We start from the raw sequence: 26,916 nt of genomic DNA, 5'->3' as shown, positions 1-26,916 counted from the left end.
GGGAGAGAGCAAATGAGCCAAGATGGTATGTTCAGGCTCTCCTGCTCCACATTTTGTAAATAATGACTATGTAACAGATGAGATCATTTCTAGCACCTCACACGCGCATCACGAGGTGCTCACTTGGTTGTGGGCTAGGATCTGTCCAGTACCCCTGTATGAATGTTATCATGAAAGCCCTGCCTGATGCTGCACTGGGGCTACATTGGAGTGACCCCATGACTATGTCATGTGAGGTTATGTTATGGCTATGTTATGTTTATGCTGTGGCTGCTGCATCAGCCAGGAGAGAGGCTGTGTTAAGGCTGCCAGGCCAGCTAGGAGAGAAGAAACGTGTCTGCAGTCCCTATGGCTCCTCAAGTCTTCTTCCAGCCTCTCAGCTCGCACTTTGCCTACCCTGGGTTCAGCCAACAGTATGAACAGCAAGACAATTGCCACTCCGAGCAGGGTCAGTGATACACCAAGCATCTGTATTTTGAAAGCGCCCAGAAAATTTTACAGTGCATTGTAAGTTTAGAACCACTGCTCTAGGTTGACTACCTACAGTGGATCTGGGGTAATCAGTAGTCACTCCTTTAGCTACTCTACCTTCCCCTGCGGCTCTCGGCACCCGCTCTGTACTGATAGCACATGTGCGCAACCTCGGGTCAAGTGAGATGAAGAAAATCTATCTGTAATCTTTGCCCTCATGTACAATCCTGTTTACATCCTAAACATGAAACCTGAAAAAATACTAATATAAATAAGTTTTTATTAAAGTATAGTTGGTTTACAATACTGTGTTAGTTTCAGGTGTAGAGCATAGTGATTCAGTACTTTTGCAGATTTTGTTTCTTTACAGACCATTACAAGATTAAAAAAGAAATCAGTTGCTCAGACATGTCTGACTCTTTGTAACCCTATGGACTGTAGCCCTCCAGGCTCCTCTGTCCATGGGGTTTCCCAGGCAAGAATACTGGATTGGGTGGCCATTTCCTCCTCCAGGGGATCTTCCTGACTCAGGGATTGAAACCGCCTGTGAGAATTACTTCCCACTGAGCCACCTAGGAAGTCCCTATTATGAGATACTGAGTATACAACGCTTTGTGCTCTATCCGTGTTCCTTATTGTATACACAGTAGTTTGCATCTGTTAGTTCCATATTCCTAATTTATTCCTCCTCCTCTCCCCTTTGCCTTTGGTTAACCACATTTGTTTCCTATGTCTGTGAGTCTGTTTCTGTTTATGTTCAGTGATATAAAATCCAAGTTTAACAAATACCTGTCAATAAGTCATGAATCTTAGCCTTCACCGCCGCCCCCCCCCCCCATACGATGTACAAAGGTTTTTCACAAGCAGGGTGGGGACGTGCCTCTGACCTCTCTCAGAATCACCACTAGCAGCTGTGAAATTTCAGGTGAGTCATCTGGTGTTTTGCAAACAAGTGTCAGTATCCCAAAGATACCTGCCTATAACTCCACCTCTGGTCTGTATATGCAAATCATTTCCACATGCATTTGATGAGAACATGGATTTTTCCAGTCAACGCTTAAAGTGTGTTACTTCTCTGAAAATCACTGAGCAATAAATGTAAAGCTCAAGGGTATTGGCAACGAATGGGAGGCATTAATTGGCAGTCTTAACAGTTCTACTTGGAAAAGTTCATTACTTCTAATGGCTTTTTTATAAAATAATTTGTTTCAAGGTTAGAATGGATGGTTGTCACGTTGGTGGATGTAGTTCATCAGGCTTCACCTCTAGGATGTTCAAATCGGCCACTGCCTGATTGGAGAATCTGCCTGGATGTGATATTATGAAAAAAAAAAAAAGTCTAATCAATAAGTTTTCCTTCAATCAAATGTTCTTACACTGCGACCCACTGTGTCCAGTTTCAAAAAATTTCTGACTCAGAATCAACATTTGTGATAATCAATCCATTTTATCAACAGTAATCGAAATGCCTCTTATGCCAGCCTACACTTGATGAATAAAAAAAAAAAGGATTATTTCTACTCTGATAGTTAGAATAGTGAACCCAAGCAACTGAGATGCCTTCATTGCCATCCCCCGCCTCCAAATAATCTATGATGGTGTGACTTGGACATGAAATCAAGGCTGTAAGTCAGCATCACTATGTCTTCAAAAAGCAGCATCCGGTGTGGCTCAGGTCCAAGAAAGAAGTGAGACCCGAGGCTCTGAGCAAATGGCTTGGATGATTACCTGGGATCCTTATTACACATCTTTATGGAAAATGGCCTGGGTGAGAATGTCGTTAAAACACCCACAACTCCAGACACCCAAAATCCTGAAATTCTTCATTGGTTACAGATAGTATTTGAAGCTTCCTTTAAATGTTCTAATTACAAATATGATTTTAATGTTAACTAGTAAAATATATTCTCTTCTACATCTCAACAAGAGCATTTGTTTTTCTTGCCTTGAGAAGGACGACTGTCAGAAGTGACATGACTACCAGCTACTGTCACATGAAATATTACAAAAAAATATTACAAAGTACTGACACATATGTGTTCTCACTGAATCCTTTAATTATGACCAGCCTGACTTTGAAGAAACTGAGGCTTAAAGAGTCCAAATGGCTTGTCCAAGGTCATGCCATGAGGAAGTGGCAGAGCCAGGGCTCAAAACCAGCCCTGTCAGATTCAAAGTCCGTCTCTACCTAGAACCGCAAAGGCCACCATTTGTTGGGCATTTATTGGATAGCAGGCATTTTTCAGGGCTTCCCTGGTGGCTCAGCTGGTAAAGAATCCTCCTGCAATGTGGGAGACCTGGGTTCGATCCCTGGGCTGGGAAGATCCCCTGGAGAAGGGAAAGGCTATCCACTCCAGTATTCTGGCCTGGAGAATTCCATGTCGGACACAACTGAGCGACTCTCACTTTCACTTTCAGGCACTTTTCATTCAATAATGTGACCCACAGCGAGGAAGGTGTTAGCATCAGAAGCTCAGAGAGCTTAGTCTCTTCCTCAACTTTACGCAGCAAATGCTAGAAATAAGGTTTGAATCCTACTCTTTGACTGTTTCCACTGTTTCCCCATCTACTTGCCACAAAGTGATGGGACCGGATGCCATGACCTTAGTTTTCTGAATATTGAGCTTGAAGCCAACTTTTTCACTCTCCTCTTTCACTTCATCATGAGGCTCTTTAGTTCTTCCTCGCTTTCTGCCCTACGGGTGGTGTTATCTGCATTCTTATTATTCTTGAAAGAAAGTGAAAGTCAGTCAGTCATGTCCAACTCTTTGTGACCCCATGGACTATAGAGTCCATGCAATTCTCCAGGCCAGAATACTGGAGTGGATAGCCTTTCCCTTCTGCAGGGGATCTTCGCAACCCAGGGACTGAACCCAGGTCTCCCGCATTGCAGGAGGATTCTTTACCAGCTGAGCCACAAGGGAAGCCCATGCGCTAGCAATAAGCAATCTGAAAATATATAGGAAGAAAACAATCCTATCACATTAAAACAGCAGAGAAAATATAAATTATAAACCTGACCAAAAATGTGCAAGACTCATATGAAGGAAAAGATACAGTTTTACTGAAGAACACATAAGTTCCTGGAAGGTGTTTAAAACTGCTCATTCACAACAATTTAACATAAATTCAATATTCTCCAATGCTATCCCTATTGAATATACAGTTGTTGTTATAGTTTTTAATGAAAATCAGACAGGTTGGTTCTAAAATTTTTTTTTGGAAGAAAGCAAGTATAAAAATAGCCAAAATAAAATGCTTAAAGAATAGAAAGGAAGTGATACTCTACTAGTTACTGAAGCATACTGTAGAAAAACCTGAAATAAACAAAAATGTTGCTTTGGTGTAGGCACAGCCAACAGAGCAGTACAAGAGAGAATTTTTCTTTTTAAACATACTGATGGACTTTGTCAATTCACTGTGTGATAGAAAGACATATTCTCATACTGAAGAATGGGGATAAACCAGTCAAAATAAGTTATGTAGGAGGAATTAGCTATCTCTTGGGGGGAAAATAAGTATTTTTCCTGACAAGAGACTCAGATTATTTAAGAACTTAAGATAAAAAATAATTAGAAAATTTTAGGAAAAAAAAATATAGAGAAAGGCTTTATAGTTGCAAGAAAGGGAAGGTCTTTTTATGATTAAAACAATTGATAACATAATGTAATGACTGATACATGTGACCACAGCAAACGAATTTATATTCAGTTTAAATAAAAACCGTCTGTAATATTTATAAAAGACTAAAATGCACAAGATGAGAGAAAATGTTTGCAGTATATAACACCAAGTTTCAATATTCAAAATACATAAAAAATAACAACTCAATGAGAAAAAGGACAAGATGAATTGCCATCTCGCAGAACAACATGCCGTGTGAAAATATGCAGTTTCACTCACAGTCACTCATATTCATAAAAAAGGTAAATTTAACCCCTAATGAAATACCATTTTTCACCCATCTGACTGGAAAATATTTCAGAGTGGTTATGTCTAGTGTTGACAAGATAAAAAATTGACTCATCCATCCACTCATTAAGAGGATATAATTTTTTGGAGGACATTTTAGCAGCATCTATTTACATTTAAAATGACACATCCTTTGACCCAGCAACTACACTGTAAGGTTTCTATCCTAGGGGAAATACTTGTACACATATACAAGAGACTTATACAAGAGACTTACACAAGATGTTCAGCACTGTTATTACTAATAACCCCAAATCTAAAGCTACTTAGATGCCTATTAGGGGTACTACGATTATACAAACAATGGTGCTGTTACAAAATGGAATTGTGCGTTGCATAAAGGCAGGCCTTTAGGTACTGATAAAAAAATCTCCAGGATACTTCAACGTGAAGAAAAACAAGATGGAGACCCATAACTATAAGATAATTTATGTATGTATGTGCAAGACAAACACATAAAACTAAATATACACACCATGCGTGCATGCTTAGTCACTCAGTCGGTGTCTGATTCTCTGCAACTGCATAGACTGTAGCCAGCCAGGCTTCTCTGTCCATGGGATTCTCCAGGCAAGAATACTGGAGTGCGTAGCCATTCCCTTCTCCAGAGGGATCTTCCCGACCCAGGGATTGAAGCCAGGTCTCCTGCATTGCAGATGTATATTTTACCACCTGAGCTACCAGGGAAGCTTACAAATGTACATACTAAGCTGACAACAGTGGGTATGGCTTCAGACCAGGGAAAAGGGCTCCAGTGGTGGAAGGGTCTGAATGGGACCAGAGCAGGGGCAGGGGACTGGCCCCGTTCACATGTTTGAAGCACAAGTCCACCAGAAAACAGTCTTGATTTTCTGGACTCAGTTCATAAAGTGATTTTTAAATGTTATTACAATTTACATTGCTTTCATGATAATTTTATTACTTAATTTAATTAGAATTCTTCCTGAGCTTCAAATATTTGCAAGGAGGGGTTTTGTGAAATCAACAATAGAGTCTGTTACCGCGTGACCGTCTCCAAGACAGAGTAGGGGGCAGTCATGTAGAACGATGTTGGGTCACGATGAGCTTTTCCCATCGAGCCTGCACTCAATACAAATCTAATTATATTTACCTAAGGTCGTTAATGGTTACTTATCTCATATGCCTTGCTTTCTGATCTGCCTGTTCAGTTTTCATAATGGAATTGTAATCTGCTATTAAGTTCATCTGCAGGAGACAACTTTCCTTGCTCTATTCAGCTGTCGTCACAACACACTACATTACCTGTGTGTAAACCATGCAAGAAGAAGGGAGGATCCTTATGCTGTTTAGAATAAGATAGCTTTAGCAAAACAGTCCTTCTGCCCTTATGTGAACTCCAGTCTCTCCACCAAAATGGAGAATCAAATAAAACTTGTCTGCAGTACTTCTTTTTAGAATTATGTTTTATTTTCTCTTGTATCCCTGTCCTTAGTTGCCTTCTTCCCTCATATGCCTTCTCCGTCCCAACTTTCCTGGAAGCAAAAAAAAAAAAAAAGTTCATTTCAGTTATTTCCTCTGCAGTTGCCACAAATCATTTTTGGAAGAAAGCAGAGGGTCAATTTAGGTCCATGGATGGACAGGGTGGGCTTCTTGAGTGGCTGCCAAGAGATCTGCCTGCGATGCAGAAGACGCAGGGGACGATGAAGGTTTGATCCCTGGGTCGGGAAGATCCCCTGGAGGAGGGCATGGCAACCCACTCCAGTATTCTTGTCTTAGAGAATCCCATGGACAGAGGAGCCTGGCGGGCTACAGTCCATAGGATCACACAGAGTTGGACACGACCGAAGCGACTGAGTATGCAATTACGGACAGGGTACTCCAGAACAGTGCTGGCCACGTCCAAAAGAGCATCACTAACTCAGAGAGGAGCACGGCATAGTCACGTGTCCATACACTGTGATAGTAGGGAATCCATGCTGGTAGTGGTCAACATCTGATCTCATTCCTTATTAAAGGAAGTTCATCTTCTTTCCTTTCTCCTTTCTCTTCCATCCTTCTTCCCTTCCTTTCTTTCTTTTTCCCTTAACTTACACTGAAGGCAGTTTAATGAAGATGGAAGGCCTTGGTTCTGACCTTGGCCCTGCACTTACTGGCTATGGAATGAAGCAGGCTACTCCATCTTTCTGAACCTCAGGCTCCAAGCCTGTAATCCTGGACCTCATTCCAAGGCGCCCCTTCACCAGGTTACTGTCAGGCTGAATGCGACTGCCTGCATTGAGCATCCTGACTGGCATTCAATGGTGTGCAATCAAGGTTAGGTCCTTCTCCTACTTCCTAGGCATCTTTGCTTTGTGAACTCAATTTCCAGCTCCGAAACAGGAATTCAGACAGCAAACACATTTCAAATGTCAGCAGCCTTGTCAGTGCCACCCCCAAATTAAGATCCAGGTACGGGTGAGCATAAACTGAATATAACAGGCAAAAATAAGATGAATGTGTGCATGACACAAGAATGAATGGGAGCTGGTACTTATGTAGTGATTTAATTACCTTTATAAGACCTGTGGCTCAGCAGTAAGGAATCCACCTGCAATGCAGGAGACCACCTGCATTGCAGGAGATTTGGGTTAGATCCCTGGGTCAGGAAGATTCCCTGCAGCAACCCACTCCAATATTCTTGCCTGGAAAATCCCACAGACAGAGGAGCCTGGTGGGCTATAGTCCATGGGGTCACAAGAGTAGGACATGACTTAGGGACTAAACCACTGCCACCAAAAGACCTGAAGGATCAGGAAAGATACTGGGCAACTTGGAGTCAGCATACAATAACCTTTCTCGCAGTGATGACAGCTAGAACTTTGATGATGGTTAAAATAACAATAATAATATAACAATAGTATAATAACAATAATAATAACAGCAAGTATCTGAGCACCAATAACAGTTAGTAGCTTAGGGAGGGAAGTCAAAACTTAAAAAGCAAACCATATTAAAAGTGAGCTTTGTGAAGGGTTTTCTTTTATCTCCTGACTTGAAACCAAGGGTGGCCCCTGTGTGGAAGTACAAAGAAGACACAGGCCGCAAAAATTCAGAGAGAACGCTTCGGTTTTAGGGAACTAAGAAAAGGTGTTTCACAAGCTGGAGAGTATGGGGGAAATCCCTGTTGCTGTCATTGTTGTTTCCAGTAAACATTCACTTTAGAATAACTTTAGGTTTTCAGAAAAACTGGAAAGTTAGTATCGAGTCCCTGAGCCCCCTCACTCTATTTAGCCCATGGTTAACATCTCATGTTAACATGTTCCATTTTTTAAAACCAAGAAAACAATGCTGGTGTGTTTAGACTCTGATTAAACTCCAAACTTACTGTCCTTTTACTGTTGTGGGCACCATTCTGCTGCTACTGCTGCTGCTAAGTCGCTTCAGTTGTGTCCGACTCTGCAACCCCATAGACAGCAGCCCACCAGACTCCCCCATCCCTGGGATTCTCCAGGCAAGAACACTGGAGTGGGTTGCCATTGCCTTCTCTAACGCATGAAAGTGCCATTCTAGGACACCACATTTCATTGTCATCATGTCTCCATGGTTCTCTGGGGGTTTCTGGGTCTTCTCTTGCTTTCTTGGCCTTGAGTCTTGAGGCACACTCATCAGGTGCTTTGTAGAATGTCCTTCAGATTGGGTTTGCTGAATGTTTTGCTCATGTTTAGACTGGAGTTATGGGTTTTAGCAAAGAACATTAAAGAAGTGAAGAGTCTTTTTCATGTTCTCATATCAAGGGTAACTTCTGTCAACATAACTAATCACTGGTGGTGTTAACCTAACATGTGTTTGCCAGCTGGAGACAAGAGACCAAATCCAGCGCACGCTTAAGGGGAGGGAAGAGAATCTACGTCAAAGGTTGAGAATTCTTCTGTAAGGAAGATTTGTCTCTTCTCCTCCATACTTTAGTTTACATAACCATTGTGATCAGTATAGAGTCACATAGATTTGGGACTTTTTTCCTCTCTCTTTTTTTTTCTCCTGGCCCTGCCCTGAGGAACCTAAGGACCTAAACCCAAGGAGAAAACCTGTCCATCTGGATGGAGGACCCTATGGCCTGGAGTGTGAAGACCACATTTTCTTCCTTCCTTTCCCTCACTGTTTGGCCTTGATAGTAACTCCAACCACAGCAGTACATGTAGCTACAACTCCTAGAAGAACACCAGATTTCTACCCAGAGGGCTGGATGAAGGGGCCCCTGGGAGTCACAGGAAATGGGGAAAATAATAAAGGGGAAAGGAATAGGGAAAGGTAGCCCCTAATTCTGTGTATGAACTGATAAGAGTCCTAGGCTCACTCTGAGCTGCTTGCGTAGGGTAAAGACCCACAGCAGGAGAACAAAGTCTTTAAGAACTGAACTGACGTAGGAACTTCTGCCCACAGAAGGAGAGCTCAGGACAGTCTGAACACACACAGGTTCACTACCTGTCAACAGAAAATAGCCGGCATTCTCCAGAGGATTTTAACAGGACTCAGAATCGTATAAGATTCAAAATGTTTATGGTATAATCTAAAATTACTCAACATACAAAATACACAGAAATGTGACTAATTCTCAAAGGAAAAGACAATCAGAGGTCAAGCTCAAGATTATCCCGATATAGAAACTTTTTCAGACCTTTAAACAACTATTATCATCATGTTCAATGAGACAAAGGTAAATACTCTTGAAATAAACAAAAAGATCGATATTCTTAGCAGGGAAATAAAAACTATTTTTTAAAGTGAGTATTTTAGAACTAAAAAATACAATATTTTAAACAAAGAAATTCGTGGGATGATCTCAATAACACAGTGAAGGTGACAGAAGAAAAAGTCAGAGAACTTGCAAACAGATCAACAGAATTTATCCAATTTCTATTACAGAAGGGAAAAAAGATTGAAAAAAATCACCCTCAAGGTACTGTGGGACAATATCAAAAGGTCTACTATTCATCATATTTAAGTCCTAACAGGAAATGGGAAAGAGATAAATGCAGAAAAAAAGGTAGACATTATCAAAGAAAACATAAATTTGGTGAAAAACATAAATATACAGTAAGACAAAATAACCTCAAAGGAAACCAAACCTATCCACTTTATAATCAAACTGCTGACAACTAAGATAAAGACAAAATCTTGAAAGTAGACAGAAAAACAATTCCCTTTATGTATGTCCATGGCAAGAACAATTGGAAGGACTGTTTGGTTTTTTATTAGAAACCAAGGTTCTGAGAAGGCAATAGTATAAAATCTGTAAAGTGCTAAAAGAAAGAACATTACACTGTACACCTGAAACCAACATAATGTTGTAAACCAACTATATTTCAATTTTAAAAATAAGGTATGTGGCAATGTAAAAAAAAAAAAAAGAAAAGAATTGCCAGCCCAGAAGTCCATATTTAGCACACATATCCTTCCATAATGATGTCAAAATAAAACTTTCTCAGACAAACTAAGGGGACTCATTGCAGCAGGCCTTCTCTAAAATACTAGAAGGAATCCTTCAACCTGAACTATTCCCCGCGGCAACTTGGAACTTCCGAATAAAGAAAGAGTAATAGATGAAAATAGACAAATTTTCTCTTAGATTCTTTAAAATACATGTTATTACCTGAAGCAAAAATGTAAACACTGTCTGATGGTGTTGTCAATACATGTGGATGTAATATACATGCCAACTATGGCATCAAAGGGTTCAGATCAGATCAGATCAGATCAGTCGTTCAGTCGTATCCGACTCTTTGTGACCCCATGAATCGCAGCACACCAGGCCTCCCTGTCCATCACCAACTCCCGGAGTTCACTCAGACTCATGCCCATCGAGTCAGTGATGCCATCCAGCCATCTCATCCTCTGTCGTCCCCTTCTCCTCCTGCCCCCAATCCCTCCCAGCATCAGAGTCTTTTCCAATGAGTCAACTCTTCGCATGAGGTGGCCAAAGTACTGGAGTTGCAGCTTTAGTATCATTCCTTCCAAAGAAATCCCAGGGCTGATCTCCTTCAGAATGGACTGGTTGGATCTTCTTGCAGTCCAAGGGACTCTCAAGAGTCTTCTCCAACACCACAGTTCAAAAGCATCAGTTCTTCGGCGCTCAGGATTACTGACCCCTTAAAAAAGCAAAAACAAAAACACTACAAAGAGATATAGTTCAAAATCAGTGGATACATTTAAATAGATTACTAAAAGATATAGGAATATTTGAAAAGACAGGAAAGGTGTAATAGAGAAACACCCATCACAGGCACAAACTAAGCAAATAATAAAATAATACACCTAAAACCCTAAAATCAACCATATTAATGATTGTGTTGGTCTAAACTCACAGGGATGGAAAGGGGGTCTTCTGCATGGCAGACGGATTCTTTACCAGCTGAGGTACCAGGGAAAACAAGGTTAGGTTAGGATATAAAGAAAAGTGGTAGAGTAAGAGCATGCTGGGGGGAATTCCAGATAAACCGGAAAAAAGAGAAGAGCAGCTATTTCAGGAATTTATGCAGAGATGGATTTGGGGCCTTTTCCATGTTCTTTAGGAAGAGATAAAAGTTGTAAACCTTGTAAAACTTTATTAAAGTTCCATGTTAACACGCTAAATTTAGAGCAGAAAATCAACCTTTAGTTTGGGATTATTTTAAAAAACAAAAGAAACACCGATATCAGGGAAGATTTTTAAATCTCAGTATACGATTGGTCATTCCGTGATCGCTCACAACGTTGCTATTTTTTTAATAAGGGAAGAATTTATAAGTGTTAGAAAATCATGGCCAGATAGTGGCAGAGACGTTAGATAACAATAATAATAAAATTAGAATCGAGAAGTAATGAAGGATTAAAGAAGAAAACGAAACTAAGGAGAGACGACAGGAGCTGCGGACAATGAGAACAAGTCATCAAGGCAACGGGAAATTTTCGTGAATTATGACACGGAGGTCAGGAACTCCTTTAGGGTGGGGCAGAAACTCGGGTGGCAGACTTTGTTTAGAAACAGCCTGGTTGATGACCTTATTCAGAGCTGGAAGAACGACCATTCCTACCATTCTCGTTTAAAGAGGCTGAAAGAGGAGATGGGCAACTGAACTCCTTAGGGTCCTTTCAGGTTGAGAACCCCAGCCTTCAGTCTCACTGTCTGCAGCTCTATCTTAGGCGGGCAATTCTGAAACGCGGGAGTGGCTAGGGCTCGGGAACCTAAATTCCGAGGTGGCCGGCCCCCATATCTCACAAGGATATACTGTTGAGTTCGTTTTCCAGGACACGTACATCCTCTTAATACAGATGTAATCAGAACCACAAACCCCTTGCAGCCACCACCTCACGTTCCAGTGTGAATCCCCTTAAGCCCAGGCTGCTAGAAATCCCGCCTCCAACTGTAACCATGGGAACGGCTAACACGCCACAAGCCGGAGATTCCTGTTTCCGCCCCCTCCCTAACAAATATTGTTTCCCACTAGCTGTCCACATGGGCGCAACGCCTCTCTATTGGTCAGGGCCCCAAGACCGTGCCTTGCCCCAGCCAATAAGCGGCCTGTGCACGTGCACGCTCGCGTACTCTGATTGGTCACCACTCATTGATCACGCACTGCCGGCCTGCTCCAGCCCGTGCGCGGGGGCGCCAATGAAATGACTCAGTAGCCCTTTACAACCAATCGGCACGTCGCGGGGCTCCCAGCCGGCCTATGGGAGTGCGCCGGGGGTGGGCTGTCCCGGCCCCTCGCCTTCGCCAGCTGGGTTTGTTAAAGCGACAGGCCCTACGGCGCGCCGGGGCTCCACCGGGCAGCGCACGGCGGGCACGGGGGCCCGCGGCGTGCGCCTGGCGCCCGTGACAGCGGTGCCGCTCGGCTCGCGACCCCGGCTCCGGGCCGTTGCCGACCGCCTCGGCGCGGCCGCGTCGCCCGGTAGGATGGGCGGCGAGGCGGGGTCCGCGGCAGCGGCGGCGGGCTCCGAGGGCCGCGTGAAGAGCCTGGGTCTGGTGTTCGAGGACGAGCGTAAGGGCTGCTACTCGAGTGGCGAGACCGTGGCTGGACACGTGCTGCTGGAGGCGGCCGAGCCGGTGGCCCTGCGCGCGCTGCGTCTGGAGGCCCAGGGCCGCGCCACCGCCTCCTGGGGGTCGAGCGCTGGTGCCGCTGCCCCTGCGGCCGCCTCGGAGGTGGAGTACCTCAACGTGTGCCTCAGCCTGCGTGAGCCCCCGGCCGGTGAGCGCCGACCCCGGCCTGGGAGAGGGGCCAGCGGGGACGGGGAAGGAGCGCTCCGGGGGATGCCCGCCGGCCAGGGGGCTGGGGGGGACGGGGGGGAGGTTTCTGGGGGTGGGGTCCGCTCGCAGGGTGGCCCAGCATCCCTTTGGGGGCTGTGGCGGGCGAGCAACAATGCCTGCGCACCCCCACCTCACAACCCCGGGGAGAAGGTTCTCCTCTCCACCTGGCGCCCCGCCCCTGCCTCGCTGGGCGTTGAGCTGCATCGGGGTCCCAGGACCGCCTAGGCAGGCTGTGGGAGTGAGCCGTTGCCATGGGAACCAGGATCTGGGGCTCTAGGTCCTGTTCCTTGTGGCCTAAGGAATGGAGGGCAGAACCAGTCTGTCCTGATGTGCCCGGTGTTTTACGGGCCTTCCCTTCACCGGCATTCCCCCCTGCCCCGCCATCAACCCCCAACTCGCATCCTTCTTGCTTCATGATGAGTTAGCAAAAAGCTCAAATCTTAGGAGGGAAGTCGTTCCCTGAGCATTAGGAGTTCAAAGGAAGTGCTTTGTGACTTGATCCATCATCCTGGGATCCCCCCCTTTTGGGGAGCGGGTTTAAGAGTTCTACCTTTGTCTTTATCCTTCTCTTCTTTTTGTTCTCTTTGCATCTTCTTCCTTCCTTACACCTCCCATAAACCTTGAGTTACAGTGGGATCTGGCCACTGAAAGAGTTTGTGGAGGAATAATGACCCTGCTTCTGAAGTTGTTAATAGTGTAGGATTTTCCAGAAGTACCCCTGTGAAAATTCACAGCATGGATTCCGTTAATGTTCGGTGCAAAAATAGATTCCCTTAAAATACCAGGGACAGTGAGTCTTAGTCTTTTTTTAGTTGAGGAGCTCCTTTAAACTGTTTACCTTTTTGCCTCATCAGCTTCAGCATTTATCTGTAAAATGAAACAGTGATGTAGACTCCGCTGTTGAAGAATGAAATGCAGTGTATCAGTGTTTACCCTTTGCTATGTATTATACAGAAATTAAGAGTAAATGCAGTTTTGCCTTGTCCTGCTATGGAACAGTAGACTGTTCACAGTTAAATCTTTATGTGAGCATCAACTAATTCCAAAAACTTCAGTGAGGAAAGCACATGTGAACCAAAGCCCTCTCTGGGATTAATAAATGCAGTATGTTAGGTGACAGTTCTTTCTTGCTCTATGCCCTTTCATCAGTATGGTTTCCAGAATCAGCCCACACAGGCCTTCCCCAAAGGTAACAGACAACACAGATTTTCAAGATGGCTGACTGGAGTCAAGGGCAATGGAAGAGGGAAGTAACTGGGTTTTGTTCAGGACTTCAGACTCTCTGTGTCCATAACTACTGAGTTTTTGTCCACGATTTTGAACTGCTTGTATGTCTGTGCCCATAACTACTGAATAAATAGATGTAAGATTAATAGAAGTTAGACCTGGGATTTGCAATGGGAAAAACGCTTTGGTGAAATACTATTAAATAGTGTTCTGATTCACAAGTCAGATTTTTTGTCATTCTGATGAAGTAGAATGGCTCATTCTAGACAACCTGAAAAATCTTAGCTTATTTTAGAACATACAGTAACAAACACTGGTGAAAAGTAAAATCATAAGTCTATTTTAGTTGACTTAATAGAGGGGGAAAAAAAACCTAGTATCTATAATCTGAGAGAAGTTAACAACATTATATAGCTGTAGATTCTTAGGTTTGTTTAATTTCAAAATCTAGCTGAATTTCAGTCACCTGAAGAGATTTTTTGAAATCTAGGCTATGGGATGTGTTTTCAAAAAATGTACTGGATAATTTGTTAGCCTTGTTAATCTAACTACTTGCTGTCTTGGTGATTGATTTTCTTCATATTTTTATCAGTAATAATGGTAGAAAAACAAGACACATCAGAGAGTTGGTTTCACATGTTGGCGGCACACCAGGAGGATGACCTTGTGTACATTCCTCAACCTTTGAGCTCCAGGCTCTGCCTCTGTGTTGGTCTGGTAGCTCAGGACTCACCAGTGCCCTGAATTATGCGCTTGGGCTGAGGAACATGAGTGAATGAAGCATCTTGTGACACTGTAGGTCTCATTGCATAAAGCAGTAAACCTTGAGAGCAAAATGGACACATGATTCAGTTTATGGACCTTCTTAATTAAAAGTTAATAAAGAAGAAGAAAGCAAGCAAAGATTTTATTCCAGTGCTGTGCTGTGCGCTTAGTCACTCAGTCATGTCCAACTCTTTGTGACCCCATGGAGACATGGGGTGTGTCCTGCCTAGCTCCTCTGTCCTTTGGAGATTCTCCAGGAAAGAATACTGAAATGGGTTGCCATGCCCTCCTCCAGGGGAATCTTCCCAACCCAGGGATTGAACCCAAGTCTCCTGCATTGCAGGCAGATTGTTTACCATCTGAGGCACCAGGGAAGTCCCAGAATACTGGAGTGGGTAGCCTATCCCTTCTCCAGTGGAACTTCCCAACCCAGATATTGAACCAGGGTCTCCTGCATTGCAGGAGGATTCTTTACCAGCTCAGCTACCCAACTTTCTGAACATTTTTTTTTCCTTTTTATGTTTTGAGGCAGTTCAAAGTCATTTTATTTTTTTTAATATAAATTTACTTATTTTAATTGGAGGCTAATTATTTTACAATATTGTATTGGTTTTGCCATACATCGACGTGAATCCGCCACGGGTGTACGTCAGAGTCATTTTAAATGTTCTGGTTCCTATTTGTTTTTTCTCTGAAGAGAGAACTTCATCTCTCTTATTCTCTTCCAATGTCCTGCACAGCTCTGTTCTTCACACTTGCCTGCAATGCCCTTCCCTTCACCTAACCCTTGTCTCCATGCCAACCGCTTACATCAACTGCGGAGATGGTTCCCTCCCCACCCCACCCCCCACCCTCACCCCAACCCCAACAACAGACTGGGCATCCTAGGGTCATTCAGTTCAGTTCAGTTGCTCAGTTGTGTCCAAGTCTTTGCAACCCCATGAATCGCAGCACGCCAGGCCTCCCTGTCCATCCCCAACTCCTGGAGTTTACAGCCTAGGGTCATTGCATACAAGTGTCTGTAGCCATCTTTCCTCCCAAGGTTTATTTGGAGATTGAAGTTATTTAGCTTTGTATCAGCTTTGTACCTGACAATCACTGTAAATTTTGGATGTAATGAAATCCACATCTTTAAACATTTTAAGTACTTTATTGTGTTCAGTTATCTGATGATTACAATTTGGAACATTAGCCCAGGTCTCAGGAGTATCGGGATTCCTTGAGCCTAGTACTTGATAGTTACAGAGTGGAGAGGCTTTCCTGCCTTCTGGTGCTGGGGCTTGTAGAGTGGCCCCAGACACCCTTGAGCCCTGGGACTCACTCTGTCACTATTATTTAATGTGTCATTAACATCTAACATGTCCCTGTGACTTATCACTTTGCCTCCAAGTTAACCACCTTTATACTCTATCTGAATGACTGTAAGTGGCAAATGCTGTTACGATTTTTTGCACCTTATATATCACACATTGAAAATCGGAGATAGAGTTAGGAGATTTAATGAGCCAATGACGCATTCCCTTTTTCTAAAAGTAAAAGGTTGAAACTGAGAAGGGCCTCCCTGGTGGCTCAGATAGTAAAGAATCTGCCTTCAGTGCAGGAGTCCCAGGCTTGATCCCTGGGTCAGGAAGATGCCCTGGAGAAGGGGACGGCTATCCACTCCAGAATTCCTGCCTGAGAGTCCCATGAACAGAAGAGCCTGGCAGGCCATAGTCTGTAGGGTGGCAAAGAGTCAGATATGACCGAATGACTAACACAACTTTCAAAAGTATGGGGTTGAAATATTAACTGAATTGATGAAGGGCTTAGACTATTAAGTTCTAAGACCTATTAACTAAGTGAAAAATTATCCCATTTCACTAGTGATTTTTCACCTTAAAAATTTTTTTAATGAATGGCTACAATAGAAATCTCCATTTTAGTATCAACTGACCAGGCAAATCTCAGAGAAAGTGCTCAGCCTGTGCTGCACTTTTTTCATCTCAGTCACCCCACCCTTGGGAGATTTAGTTCTGTACTTGGATCTGTGCACACAGAATGAAGGGAACGTTTATAGGTCTCTGGGGAGCCACCCGACCAACACTGACATCCCTGGCGTTGGCTTTGAAGCTGGCCGAGAGTCTGCACTCAGTCGGCACTCCAGCAGTGCCTCTGACCTTGCTCAGTCCATCCACAGCCTGCCTCCCAGCTTTCTCATGGTCAGGGGTAAGCTGTTTGAAACGAAATGGGGCCGACTGACCCCAGAGCAGGAGGAAGGAGTTCTGGCCATCTGCACCTCTCTATCCCAAGTGAAACAACATTCTCTATTGATCAGTACTGATTCCTGCCTAATAACTGGTCCTGTTGAATTGGCTGTTAAGTATTGTACCCAATATTCATAACACAACAAAGAAATTTTTCACCTCCTTTTCCAGCTCTGCCCAAAGAGTAGTCTAAAATAAATAGATCTGGTTTTTTTCTAAATTAGTTTTGGGTTCTATGTAATATTTGTATCTCAGGTTATACTCATGCTAGTATACAAGTGGGGAAAATAAATACTGTATATAGGTATGTATGGTTGTGTATACATACATATGTATGTGGGAGCTCTGGTACTTGATGGCAATTATGTAATTGGTCTATTTGCAGATAGCATATATGTATATATACACATATATATGTAATTTGAAATTGAGCTTGGTAAAAGTTGACTCAAAATTTATCAATAATTCTCTAAATCTCAGGTTAACGTACTTTTTGAAGTATATTCAGTGGTACAGCCAGGAAAACCTCCCTTTAAAAAAATTATGATTTATACTGAAAATTGTTGATCTAATATGAAACTTAAATAAAAATATATTGTCTTTTTTAGGGGAAGGCATCCTCTTACTACAGCCTGGAAAACATGAATTTCCTTTTAGTTTTCAACTTCCATCTGAGTAAGTGAAACTGTGTAGCTTTGGGGGTTTTCTTTCCCTGGAAGGTGTCTGTACATTGTATGGTTACTGAGTAGCTTCTAACACTCAGGTGTAAATATTTATCATAAGTAACCTCTGATAGATCCCACCCCTGTTACCTCTCTTTTTTTAAACAAAACTGACACTTAATTTAAGGGGTTTTCCCCATGAATCGGAGAAGGCAATGGCACCCCACTCCAGTACTCTTGCCTGGAAAATCCCATGGATGGAGGAGCCTGGCAGGCTGCAGTCCATGGGTCGCTAAGAGTCGGACACGACTGAGCGACTTCCCTTTCACTTTCCACTTTCATGCACTGGAGAAGGAAATGGCAACCCACTCCAGTGTTTTTGCCTGGAGAACCCCAGGGACAGGGGAGCCTGGTGGGCTGCCGTCTATGGGTTGCACAGATTCGGACACGACTGAAATGACTTAGCAACAGCAGCCACATGGATTAGTGGTAAAGAATCTGCCTGCCAAGCAGAAAACACAGGTTTGGTCCCTGGGTGGGGAAGATCCTCTGGGGAAGGAAATGGCAACCCACTCCAGAAAATCCCATGGACAGAGGAGCCTGGCAGGTTACAGTCCATGGGATCACAGAGTCACAACTGAGCGACTAAACCACCACTACAACACTTTTAAGAGCTTTTTCCTGTTTTGAACTGAAAAAGAAACTTTAAATATCACGTCTTCGGTTTCTTGCAGACCTTTGGTAACCTCCTTCACTGGGAAATATGGAAGCATTCAGTACTGTGTGAGAGCGATTTTGGAACGACCCCAGGCACCTGATCAGAGCGTTAAGCGGGAACTCCAGGTCGTCAGTCACATCGATGTCAACACACCAGCGTTGCTAGTACGTTCTTCTGCCCTCCCTTCCTCTGCCCCTCTTTTTGCTTTCGGCCATCATCCCTGCATTTAGCAAGTCTAGTGGCCGCCTATCCTGTCACTTTTTGATGTAATCTTATAACCCATATGCGTTCACTATAAATATATGATTCTAAGTCGGGCAAATTACAAATTGTGTGCGGTAATGCTCTTGATTGTGTCCCTGTTTTTCAGGGCTTCTTTTGCCAAAAAGTTACATGGGCTCGAAATGCATTAATAAGGCTTAATAATAATAATGCGTGCACACAGAGTAGTTACTTTTCCCAGAGCAGCCACAGTCCCAGGGCTGTGGTATTCTAAACTCTTCCCTAATAGCAGGGTGAGGAACAGTAATTACGGAAGAGTACTAATCACGCTCAGCCTGTTATTGACGCTCAGGCCATTATGCTGTGTCTCCGTGCATTTTGCATGTCATTTTCTAACGCTAAGTGAGTATGTGCAGCTGCTCTGGACTTCCTTTCACTTCTCATTTCCTTATGACAGATTTGGCTGCATTAAAGCATTGAACTTCTAATAATCACCAGAAATACTGTAGGCTGATAAGAAAGATCAGGCTGTAAGTAACAACAGAATAGGCAAGATGGGAGCTAATGAGGTAGATTCTTTTATCTAGACCCATATTATCAAAATAATATAAAATTATACCTTGTACTTTCATGATAGCTAGTAAGGACCTAATGGTTCTTCATTTAAATATGAATGAATGATTTTTTTTTTTACTTAATAATTTAAACTTTCCATCATGATACTGATGTTGCAAAGATATATTTTTAGTACTGGAGGTTTCCTCTTTCTAGCCAGTGTTTTTAAAGATAAGAGGAAAAAAAAAAACAAAATAGGAGTTAAAAGTTGTTTAACTCTATTTTCATACAAAAATAAAATAGAATTTACTCTTGTTATGAAATTATTATGAAAATGTAACAGATAAGCCTAGCTGCATGATCCCTTGCAGCCAAAATCATGCAATAGCCTGACCCAGCTTTTAGCTGTGACTTATCACCTGTTCAACACCTATTTTGAAAATTGATGATGCTAATAACTGCCTTGTGTTTTTAAAAACTACTTAGAATTGGGTGGTTAAGTAATTCTAATTCTAATTAATTTATGGGGCCATTGTGGCAAATAATTTAAATTTTTTTTTTTTTTTGCAAAAAGAAATGCTAATTATCCTTTATTATCCTTCAACAATTAAAAAGCTATATATTGCAACTTTGGGTTTTACAGTGAATTTTGGCTTGTGCCTCTTGTAAACTGAGTATTTTAAACCTCGTTTTTTTTTTTTTTTGCTGATGTAGAATAGAAAGTGGGGTGGTGAGTTCAATAATCCTTTAGATCCATTACATTGGTGTGTTGTTGTACTGCCATAACACAGAAGCCCCAAATTATTCTAAGTACCCTTGAAATTTCTGCCTAATAATGCATTTGAAGTAAGGACAAAAGGCTGTTTGCTTATTCAACATTTTAAACTCCAAGACAAATGGAACATTCTGGCTATTGATTTATATGCAGTTTCTCCTCCTGATCTACACCTAAACTCTTTTTTTTAGAAAAGGTAGTTCTGTCATGTTAATAGGGACTGCTACAGTTAGGTTCTGATTGCTTTTTTAAAGGATGATGTTCATTTCCCAGAAACACAGTGAAAATACAGAATAAAATAGCATGCTGTCACCCTAATTTGAATCGGAAAATTCACTTAGTTTTCCTGAAAAGGGAATGATTTTTTAATGCTTTCTTTCAGTATGTTGCATAAAATGTCACAAGAAGATAAAAAAGGTTGATTTGTTTTTTGGAAGACATTTCTCTACAGCTATTTTATTTAAAAAAATGACATAAGTTGTATGAATTTTCTAGATCCATTTAAGTAATTTTATTATTTGAACTTTTAAAGACCCCTGTATTGAAAACTCAAGAGAAAATGGTTGGCTGTTGGTTTTTCACTTCTGGTCCAGTCTCGCTGAGTGCCAAAATTGAAAGAAAGGGATACTGCAACGGTAAGCAAACTGTCTAAAATTCCAAATGCAAGATTCGTTAATTAGCTAATTGAAAACAATTCTGAATAATATGTTTTGTGATTAATGAAGTATATATTATTTTAAAACATAAGTAATATGATTCTAGTATAAATCATTGATATTTAAATATTTATAAATAGATGAGTAGATCCCAATGATCCTAGTATTTCTGACTTCAGTCCTGGTACGTTCATAACTAAGACTAACACCAAAATGAGAAGATGCCAGCATTTATTTTAATGTTGCAGAAGACTATTCCAAGCAATGTTGCTTGGAAGAGAGCTGTTGTTGTATGAAAATACTGTTAGGCATTCTGACTCCGTGCTGGGAATTGTACACACAGGGCTAAAATGTAGAACGTTGACACTCTTTAACAGTCAGATTGGTATCAGAACAACCATCTGTGAAAGGCCCATTTCCATCCAGTGGATATGGCCCTGCTCCAGGGTTCTGGCTGGTTGGAGACGCGGGTGGTATGGGATAGTATGACAGTGGGTGTATAATGTGGGTGTGAAACTTGTTTATGCCATCCACTGCTTAACATCTGTTCCTAAAGTGCAAACTTTGTTCTTTTTTCGGGCAGATTTTGTTAAGCATTGATGAGTTTGGTACTTAAGATAGTACTAAATCATTTATTTGTATATCTTCTCTCAATTTTTATAGATCATGGTCATTTATAGATCTTTAGAACTGGTAGCCTAATATTGCTACATTAGAAAAGTGAATCATGGAATAATTAGAAAACATTATCTGCACAAGCTGCAGTGAATTTTCTTTTCTCTGACTCAGATTTGCAGGGTAAATTTTTCCATGAGGCCTCTCAATTTCTTAAAGTCACATTGCCACATTTCAGCTTGCGTCAGGGACGGCTCTGTTCCACCGTGGTGAGAACTTCCTGAAGAGTCTCTGAAGGTGTTTCTGTTTTCTTTTTAGGAGAAGCTATTCCGATCTATGCAGAAATAGAGAATTGTTCCTCTCGTCTGATTGTTCCCAAAGCTGCCATTTTCCAGACTCAGACGTACCTGGCCAGCGGGAAGACGAAGACCGTGCGGCTCATGGTGGCCAACGTGCGCGGGAACCACATCGCCTCCGGAAGCACTGACACCTGGAATGGGAAGACCCTCAAGATCCCACCCGTGACCCCGTCCATCCTGGACTGCTGCATCATCCGCGTGCACTACTCCTTAGCCGTGAGTGCGGAGCCCGGGGGGCGTGATACACGGGCGTGGAGTCAGGCCCGGTGCTGTGCCCCCGAGAGATGTCCTTTTATGTCAGTGTCACAACAGATTATGAAATAGAGGATCTCTTCTGTTTTTTCATCAAAAACTAGCCCCCTGAGGGGTTTAATTAAGGTGGGAGAACGAAGGTGCTGTCAGGGCTGCTCTTACAGTGAAGATGTGTCCTTAACTTCCTGTGGTTTTGTGTGAGCCATGCTCACTGACAGTGAAGTGTGTTCAGGATGCAGTTCTCCAGCACAGAGCGTTCTCTGTATTTTGTGGGCTCTTCATTCGGTTTGCTCATTTTATTCTGTCAGGACAGTTTGCGATCGTGTTGGGAATAGTAGCAGACAAAAGAAGCTTTTTTTATGAAAAAATAATTGGGTTACTCACTATAAGGTTTAACTTACATTTGTGCCTCTCTCTCTCTTGTTGTTGTTTTGGTTTTTGGCGTATTAGGTGTACATTCACATTCCTGGTGCTAAAAAGTTGATGCTTGAGTTGCCGTTAGTGATTGGCACAGTTCCATACAATGGTTTTGGCAGCAGAAACTCCAGCGTTGCCAGCCAGTTCATTATGGATATGAGCTGGTTGACACTGACTCTGCCGGAACAGCCCGAAGGTAAGATGTTTTGAGGTTCTTTCATGATGAAGTCACACATACAGAGTATGTAAGAGCAGCACATATAAGATAGAAAGTGCTCAGATGATAATTGCTACTTCCACTGTGACTGTCCTCACTCTTCTTATTACTAAAAATCAGCAAACATTATTCTAGGCAGGGACTTGAGAGTTTAGCCTAGCCAAGACACAGAATTCCCAATGGCACGTCCAGAAATACCATCCACATCTCCCAACTGCTGTTTATAATAGGTAAATAATGGGCTGCAGTCCATGGGGTAGCTAAAAGCCAGACATGACTGAGCGACTTCACTTTCACTTTTCACTTTCATGCATTGGAGAAGGAAATGGCAACCCACTCCAGTGTTCTTGCCTGGAGAATCCTAGGGACTGGGGAGCCTGGTGGGCTGCCGTCTCTGGGGTCGCACAGAGTCGGACACGACTGAAGCGGCCTAGCAGCAGCAGCAGCAGCAGCAGCAATGAAAAATAATCAGAGTATGGTTTGTTATGTATGTATTTTTTGTAGCCACATTTCATGACTTTTTTTTTTTTTTTTTTACCTAGACTGTAACGTATGGAACTCAAGAGAGTAGAATAGAATCAGTGTTCAGTTCAGTTGAGTCGCTCAGTCATGTCCCACTGTTTGTGTAGTACTTAATAAAAACAGAATCCATTGAATACTTTTTTTGTAATGGGCATAAAAGCTTCCTGATTAGGGGGAAGAATACCATTTGTTTTATTTTCAAATTAAGCTAAATTTCTTATTTTTATCAGAGTTCAGTAGACATTAACGTAATTAGTTTCTGCCTGGATTTCTTAGATCCAACTGGGTTTTTTTGTTTGTTTTTTGTTTTTTTTTTCAGCACCACCAAACTATGCAGACGTGGTGTCGGAGGAAGAATTCTCTCAACACGTTCCTCCTTACCCTCAGCCCCCTAACTGTGAGGGAGAGTCATGCTGTCCGATGTTTGCCTGCATCCAGGAATTCCGATTTCAGCCTCCACCACTTTATTCAGAGGTAAACACATTACAAGAAAACTAGGCTTGTGCTGTTCTGTTTGTAAATAATCCTGTATCCGTTGTTGATTCCCAGTTATTAAAAGATACATACGAAAATTTTCTATCATGATGATGATAAATTATCACTGGTCCATTTATCACATTTTGCAGTATTTTCTTGGTATTTTCTAGCATGCATGTAGAGTACCATGAATTGCCTTTAAGGACCCGGAATACAGAGAACTTAATAGTATTCTTAGAACTTAGAAGTCTTTGGGGCTTCTTCATAGTAGCTTTGAGCAGCTTGGCTTAGCTATCATCATGTAATTAGCAATAGATTCTATAGTTGTGTTAAAGAACATTGCAGTATTAATCTCGGTCTGCTCATTTTTACAGGTTGATCCACATCCTAGTGATGTAGAGGAGACCCAGCCTGTTTCCTTCATTCTTTGAACATGTTTCAGAAGTCACTGTGCTCATCATCCAATTAGAATGTTGGTTCTTCCCCTGCTTTTGGGGGAACAGGGAGGGAGGATGAGCTTAAGAACATAACGCCAAGACCGAAGGTGGAAGAAGTTAAAAAAATGCAACGAGAACTTTCCAGTTGGCCAACAGGATTGTTGCACAAGTTTGTGATGTGGTCTTGTGTTCCCTTTGAACGGTGGGATGAATATGTGATGTGAAAAGTCTCAGAATGTACTGAAAGTCCAGATGGTGATAGAGTAAGTTGAAGGGGTGCCTGTGCCAACCCAGGAGAAAGAAAGGTGCCTGTGAAGAGTGGAAGCACTGTGAGCGTGTCTTTAGAAGGTTTCTCAAAGTGGAGCAGCTGAGGCAATGTGGACATACTGGGAGGAGACTTGATTTTAGAGAATGTAGCAGCACAAGAATGTGCGTGAGCAGGAAAGGGGCCCACTCTAAATATGAAGCGAGACCCTCTGGTGTCAGGATCGTCATGATTTCTTACCATAGTTGATAGGACTGAAGGTCCTTAAAAGAATCCTTTTCTGAGGTCATGATCTTAGGAGGTACTAATGAAGTACAGTTTTCATTCTTCTAGTGATAGTCTAAGAAGTAGTTTATAAATTGGCTCTACAGTATTATGAAACCAAGAATGAGTTCCTTAAAAGGCTTGTCAGTTGAAAGGGGAAAGGTGAATTTCAACTTGATAACACATTTTGTTGAAGTTGCCACTTCCTAACCCCCTTTAAATACTTTAGCAGGGTACATGTTTGATTTTCCTCATGTCTTAATTACCTAGGAGCATATTTTAAAAAGGGTTAAAAAAACAAAAAAGCTTGCATCCTTAGGATGCGTTGATAACTGCACAGTGCGGGGGAAAAGGCCTTTTCTTACCTACCTCTAACGGTGTTATCAGAATCAGATTCGGTTTAAAGCTCCAGGCCTGAGAAGTCTTCTCTGGAGTTTCTGCTCATTTGTCTATAGCAGTCTTATCTCTCCTATCCCCAAACCAGAAACTGGACTAAGGGCAAAACTTGTAAGGTTAGCATTAGATGAAGGTTAGTATGTGTATACCAAAGGGTGTTTGAAGTTAATGTAAAATCAAGAAGGCAGAAATACCATTTTTTTTAAAGTCACAAAGTTAATTCCTCTCAAGAGACATAAGTGTACTGATACGATGGCAGTCACTGTGTTATCCATTGTTATTCCACTTCTTTAGTAATTCTCTTTAAACTGTGATTTTTTTTTTTTTTTTTTATCATTTTGGTGCAATATTTTACTATCCTTGAACCTCAGGATATTAAGACCAAGATTGTGTTGCTGCTAAAAGTCTGAGCAGTGTTTTTATGTCCCTCTGTCACCTCCTAGTCAGAGTCAAACGTTCACTTGTTTTTACTTTAATCTGTTGGTTTCATGAGCTGAGAGTATTTCTGGATGCTGAGTGGAAGGGGAGGTAGGGATCCGCATGACAGAGATTTTGGACCAGCCCAGTACTTTGGTTTTCTCCATGTCCTAAGGGTTCGCTCTAGAAACCCTGGTGCTTCTCATGCCAAATACTGTACTTCACTCAACTGAATGATTAGCTTTTCTTTCAATCAGTATACTCAGTTAGAAAAGTCCTAAGGTTAAATTTTGTATGTAAAAATTAGATGGACATTTGATCAGGGATTTTTATACAAACATTAGGTAAATGTACACTTTTAATCCTCTGGGCATACCTCTCTCCTCTGTAATCACGTAAGCATCGTAAGCCGTTCTTCCGTTGTAAGCCTCTGTTGAAAATCACAGTGCAAACTGTTCTCCCAATAATTGCGTTACTGAAATTGTCATGAATCGTTACTCCTTCCTTTGGTTTTTTGGTGATCTTTTATTTTGCTTTGTTTTTGTGTGTAAGAAGCTATGTGTTGTCTGAACAGTTTTATTTGTACTTTAAAAAAAAAGATCAGCTATTTCTTGACCTCTGAATTACAGTTTACATGTTTTGTCAAGACATTGTCCATCTCCATGATACCAAAACACAGTGAAAGAAACAACAAAATTGTACGGAGGAAGAGCAAGTTTAATTATCTGACTGCAGGTAGAAAGGCAGCTGCTTACTAGGGTCTTCACTTGGATTGTCTTGCCACCTTTTTTAAAGAAATCATAAAGTGCACCCATCAAAGTAAAACAGAGCTGATTTCTAGCACTTAACAAGAATAGCTAAAAGGTATGATTTGCCTTATGGAATTGATATTGGTATATCTGACCTTAAGCAGTAGGTTGAAACTGCATACCTTTTTATAATCAAGAAGTTATTTGATGAATGTAGAAGATTCTACATTGGAATAGAGAATACTTGGGAATGACGATAAAAATTTAGCTGCTATTTGCTTGTATATTCTCCTCTTGTTTCGTTTGCAAAGAAACCGTGGCCTTAGAATTTTCTTTTTGATGCAAAATTTTTGAAATTGAGAATGTGCATCTTTTGGCTCACACAATTCTTCCATGGGCAGAACTTCCATGTTTTTGTTTTGCACAATAAGAAACTCAATAGGCAGGGGTTATGTTTTTGATAAGTTAACTATCAAAGCCTTTTATTTTTATTATAAAAATGTAACAATTTAACCCACAAGGAAAAAAAAAAATAATTGTATTTTGTACTCTTGTCTGAACCCCATGGGTTCCTTTTGTTAATAAAATGATTCCACTGATGCTGTGAGTTACTAGTCTTGTTTTGTTTTTGTTAAGACTACGACTCAGATTGTGACAGACTTAAGGGAAATCAACACCATGATACAGAGTGTTACCGCTGAGATCCTTCTGCAGATGTGTGCTGTCATCAGGCCGGACACCACCCTGGTGCATTCTGAGCCTGTTTCTGTGATGGCCTCAGTTTCCCCAAAGGGTGATCAGTTATTAGCATCCCAGGAAAAAGGGTAGTTGATGTGAAAGATTAAGCTTAAGCTCTATTGGTCATTGAGAGAACATTATCTCCATTTATTCTCAAATGATAGTGACTACTTCCTAAAGTTTCCTGAGTTGTCGTGTTTGTTTGGCCAGAATCTTTCCAGGATTAATTTAGTAGGTCTGGTGGCAGACCTGCTAGGTAGGTCTAAGTAGCCTCCTCTCTCCACATACATACTCAAATGGA

General features: G+C 41.9%; 1 protein-coding gene across 2 annotated transcripts; it reads left to right on the top strand.

Annotated features, from left to right (window-relative positions):
- The first annotated feature begins 12,148 nt into the window (after positions 1-12,148).
- On the top strand, positions 12,149-26,484 carry ARRDC4 (arrestin domain containing 4). 2 transcript variants are annotated; one of them, XM_027520884.1, is made up of 8 exons: positions 12,149-12,608; positions 17,511-17,577; positions 18,299-18,446; positions 20,367-20,469; positions 21,424-21,680; positions 22,167-22,329; positions 23,192-23,346; positions 23,724-26,484. In XM_027520884.1, the coding sequence occupies exons 1-8, from the start codon at positions 12,317-12,319 to the stop codon at positions 23,778-23,780; spliced, it is 1,242 nt and encodes a 413-aa protein (XP_027376685.1). In that variant the 5' UTR covers positions 12,149-12,316; the 3' UTR covers positions 23,781-26,484. The 2 variants fall into 2 exon arrangements, with proteins under 2 accessions (XP_027376685.1, XP_027376686.1); XM_027520885.1 differs by lacking the exon at positions 17,511-17,577 and having other exon boundaries at positions 12,205-12,608.
- The last annotated feature ends 432 nt before the right edge of the window (positions 26,485-26,916 follow it).

The sequence above is a fragment of the Bos indicus x Bos taurus genome, chromosome 21 (assembly GCF_003369695.1).
Source record: "Bos indicus x Bos taurus breed Angus x Brahman F1 hybrid chromosome 21, Bos_hybrid_MaternalHap_v2.0, whole genome shotgun sequence".
Taxonomy (NCBI): Eukaryota; Metazoa; Chordata; class Mammalia; order Artiodactyla; family Bovidae; genus Bos; species Bos indicus x Bos taurus.
Note: the sequence above shows the minus strand (reverse complement) of the source record. Positions and strands in the feature narration are given on the sequence as shown.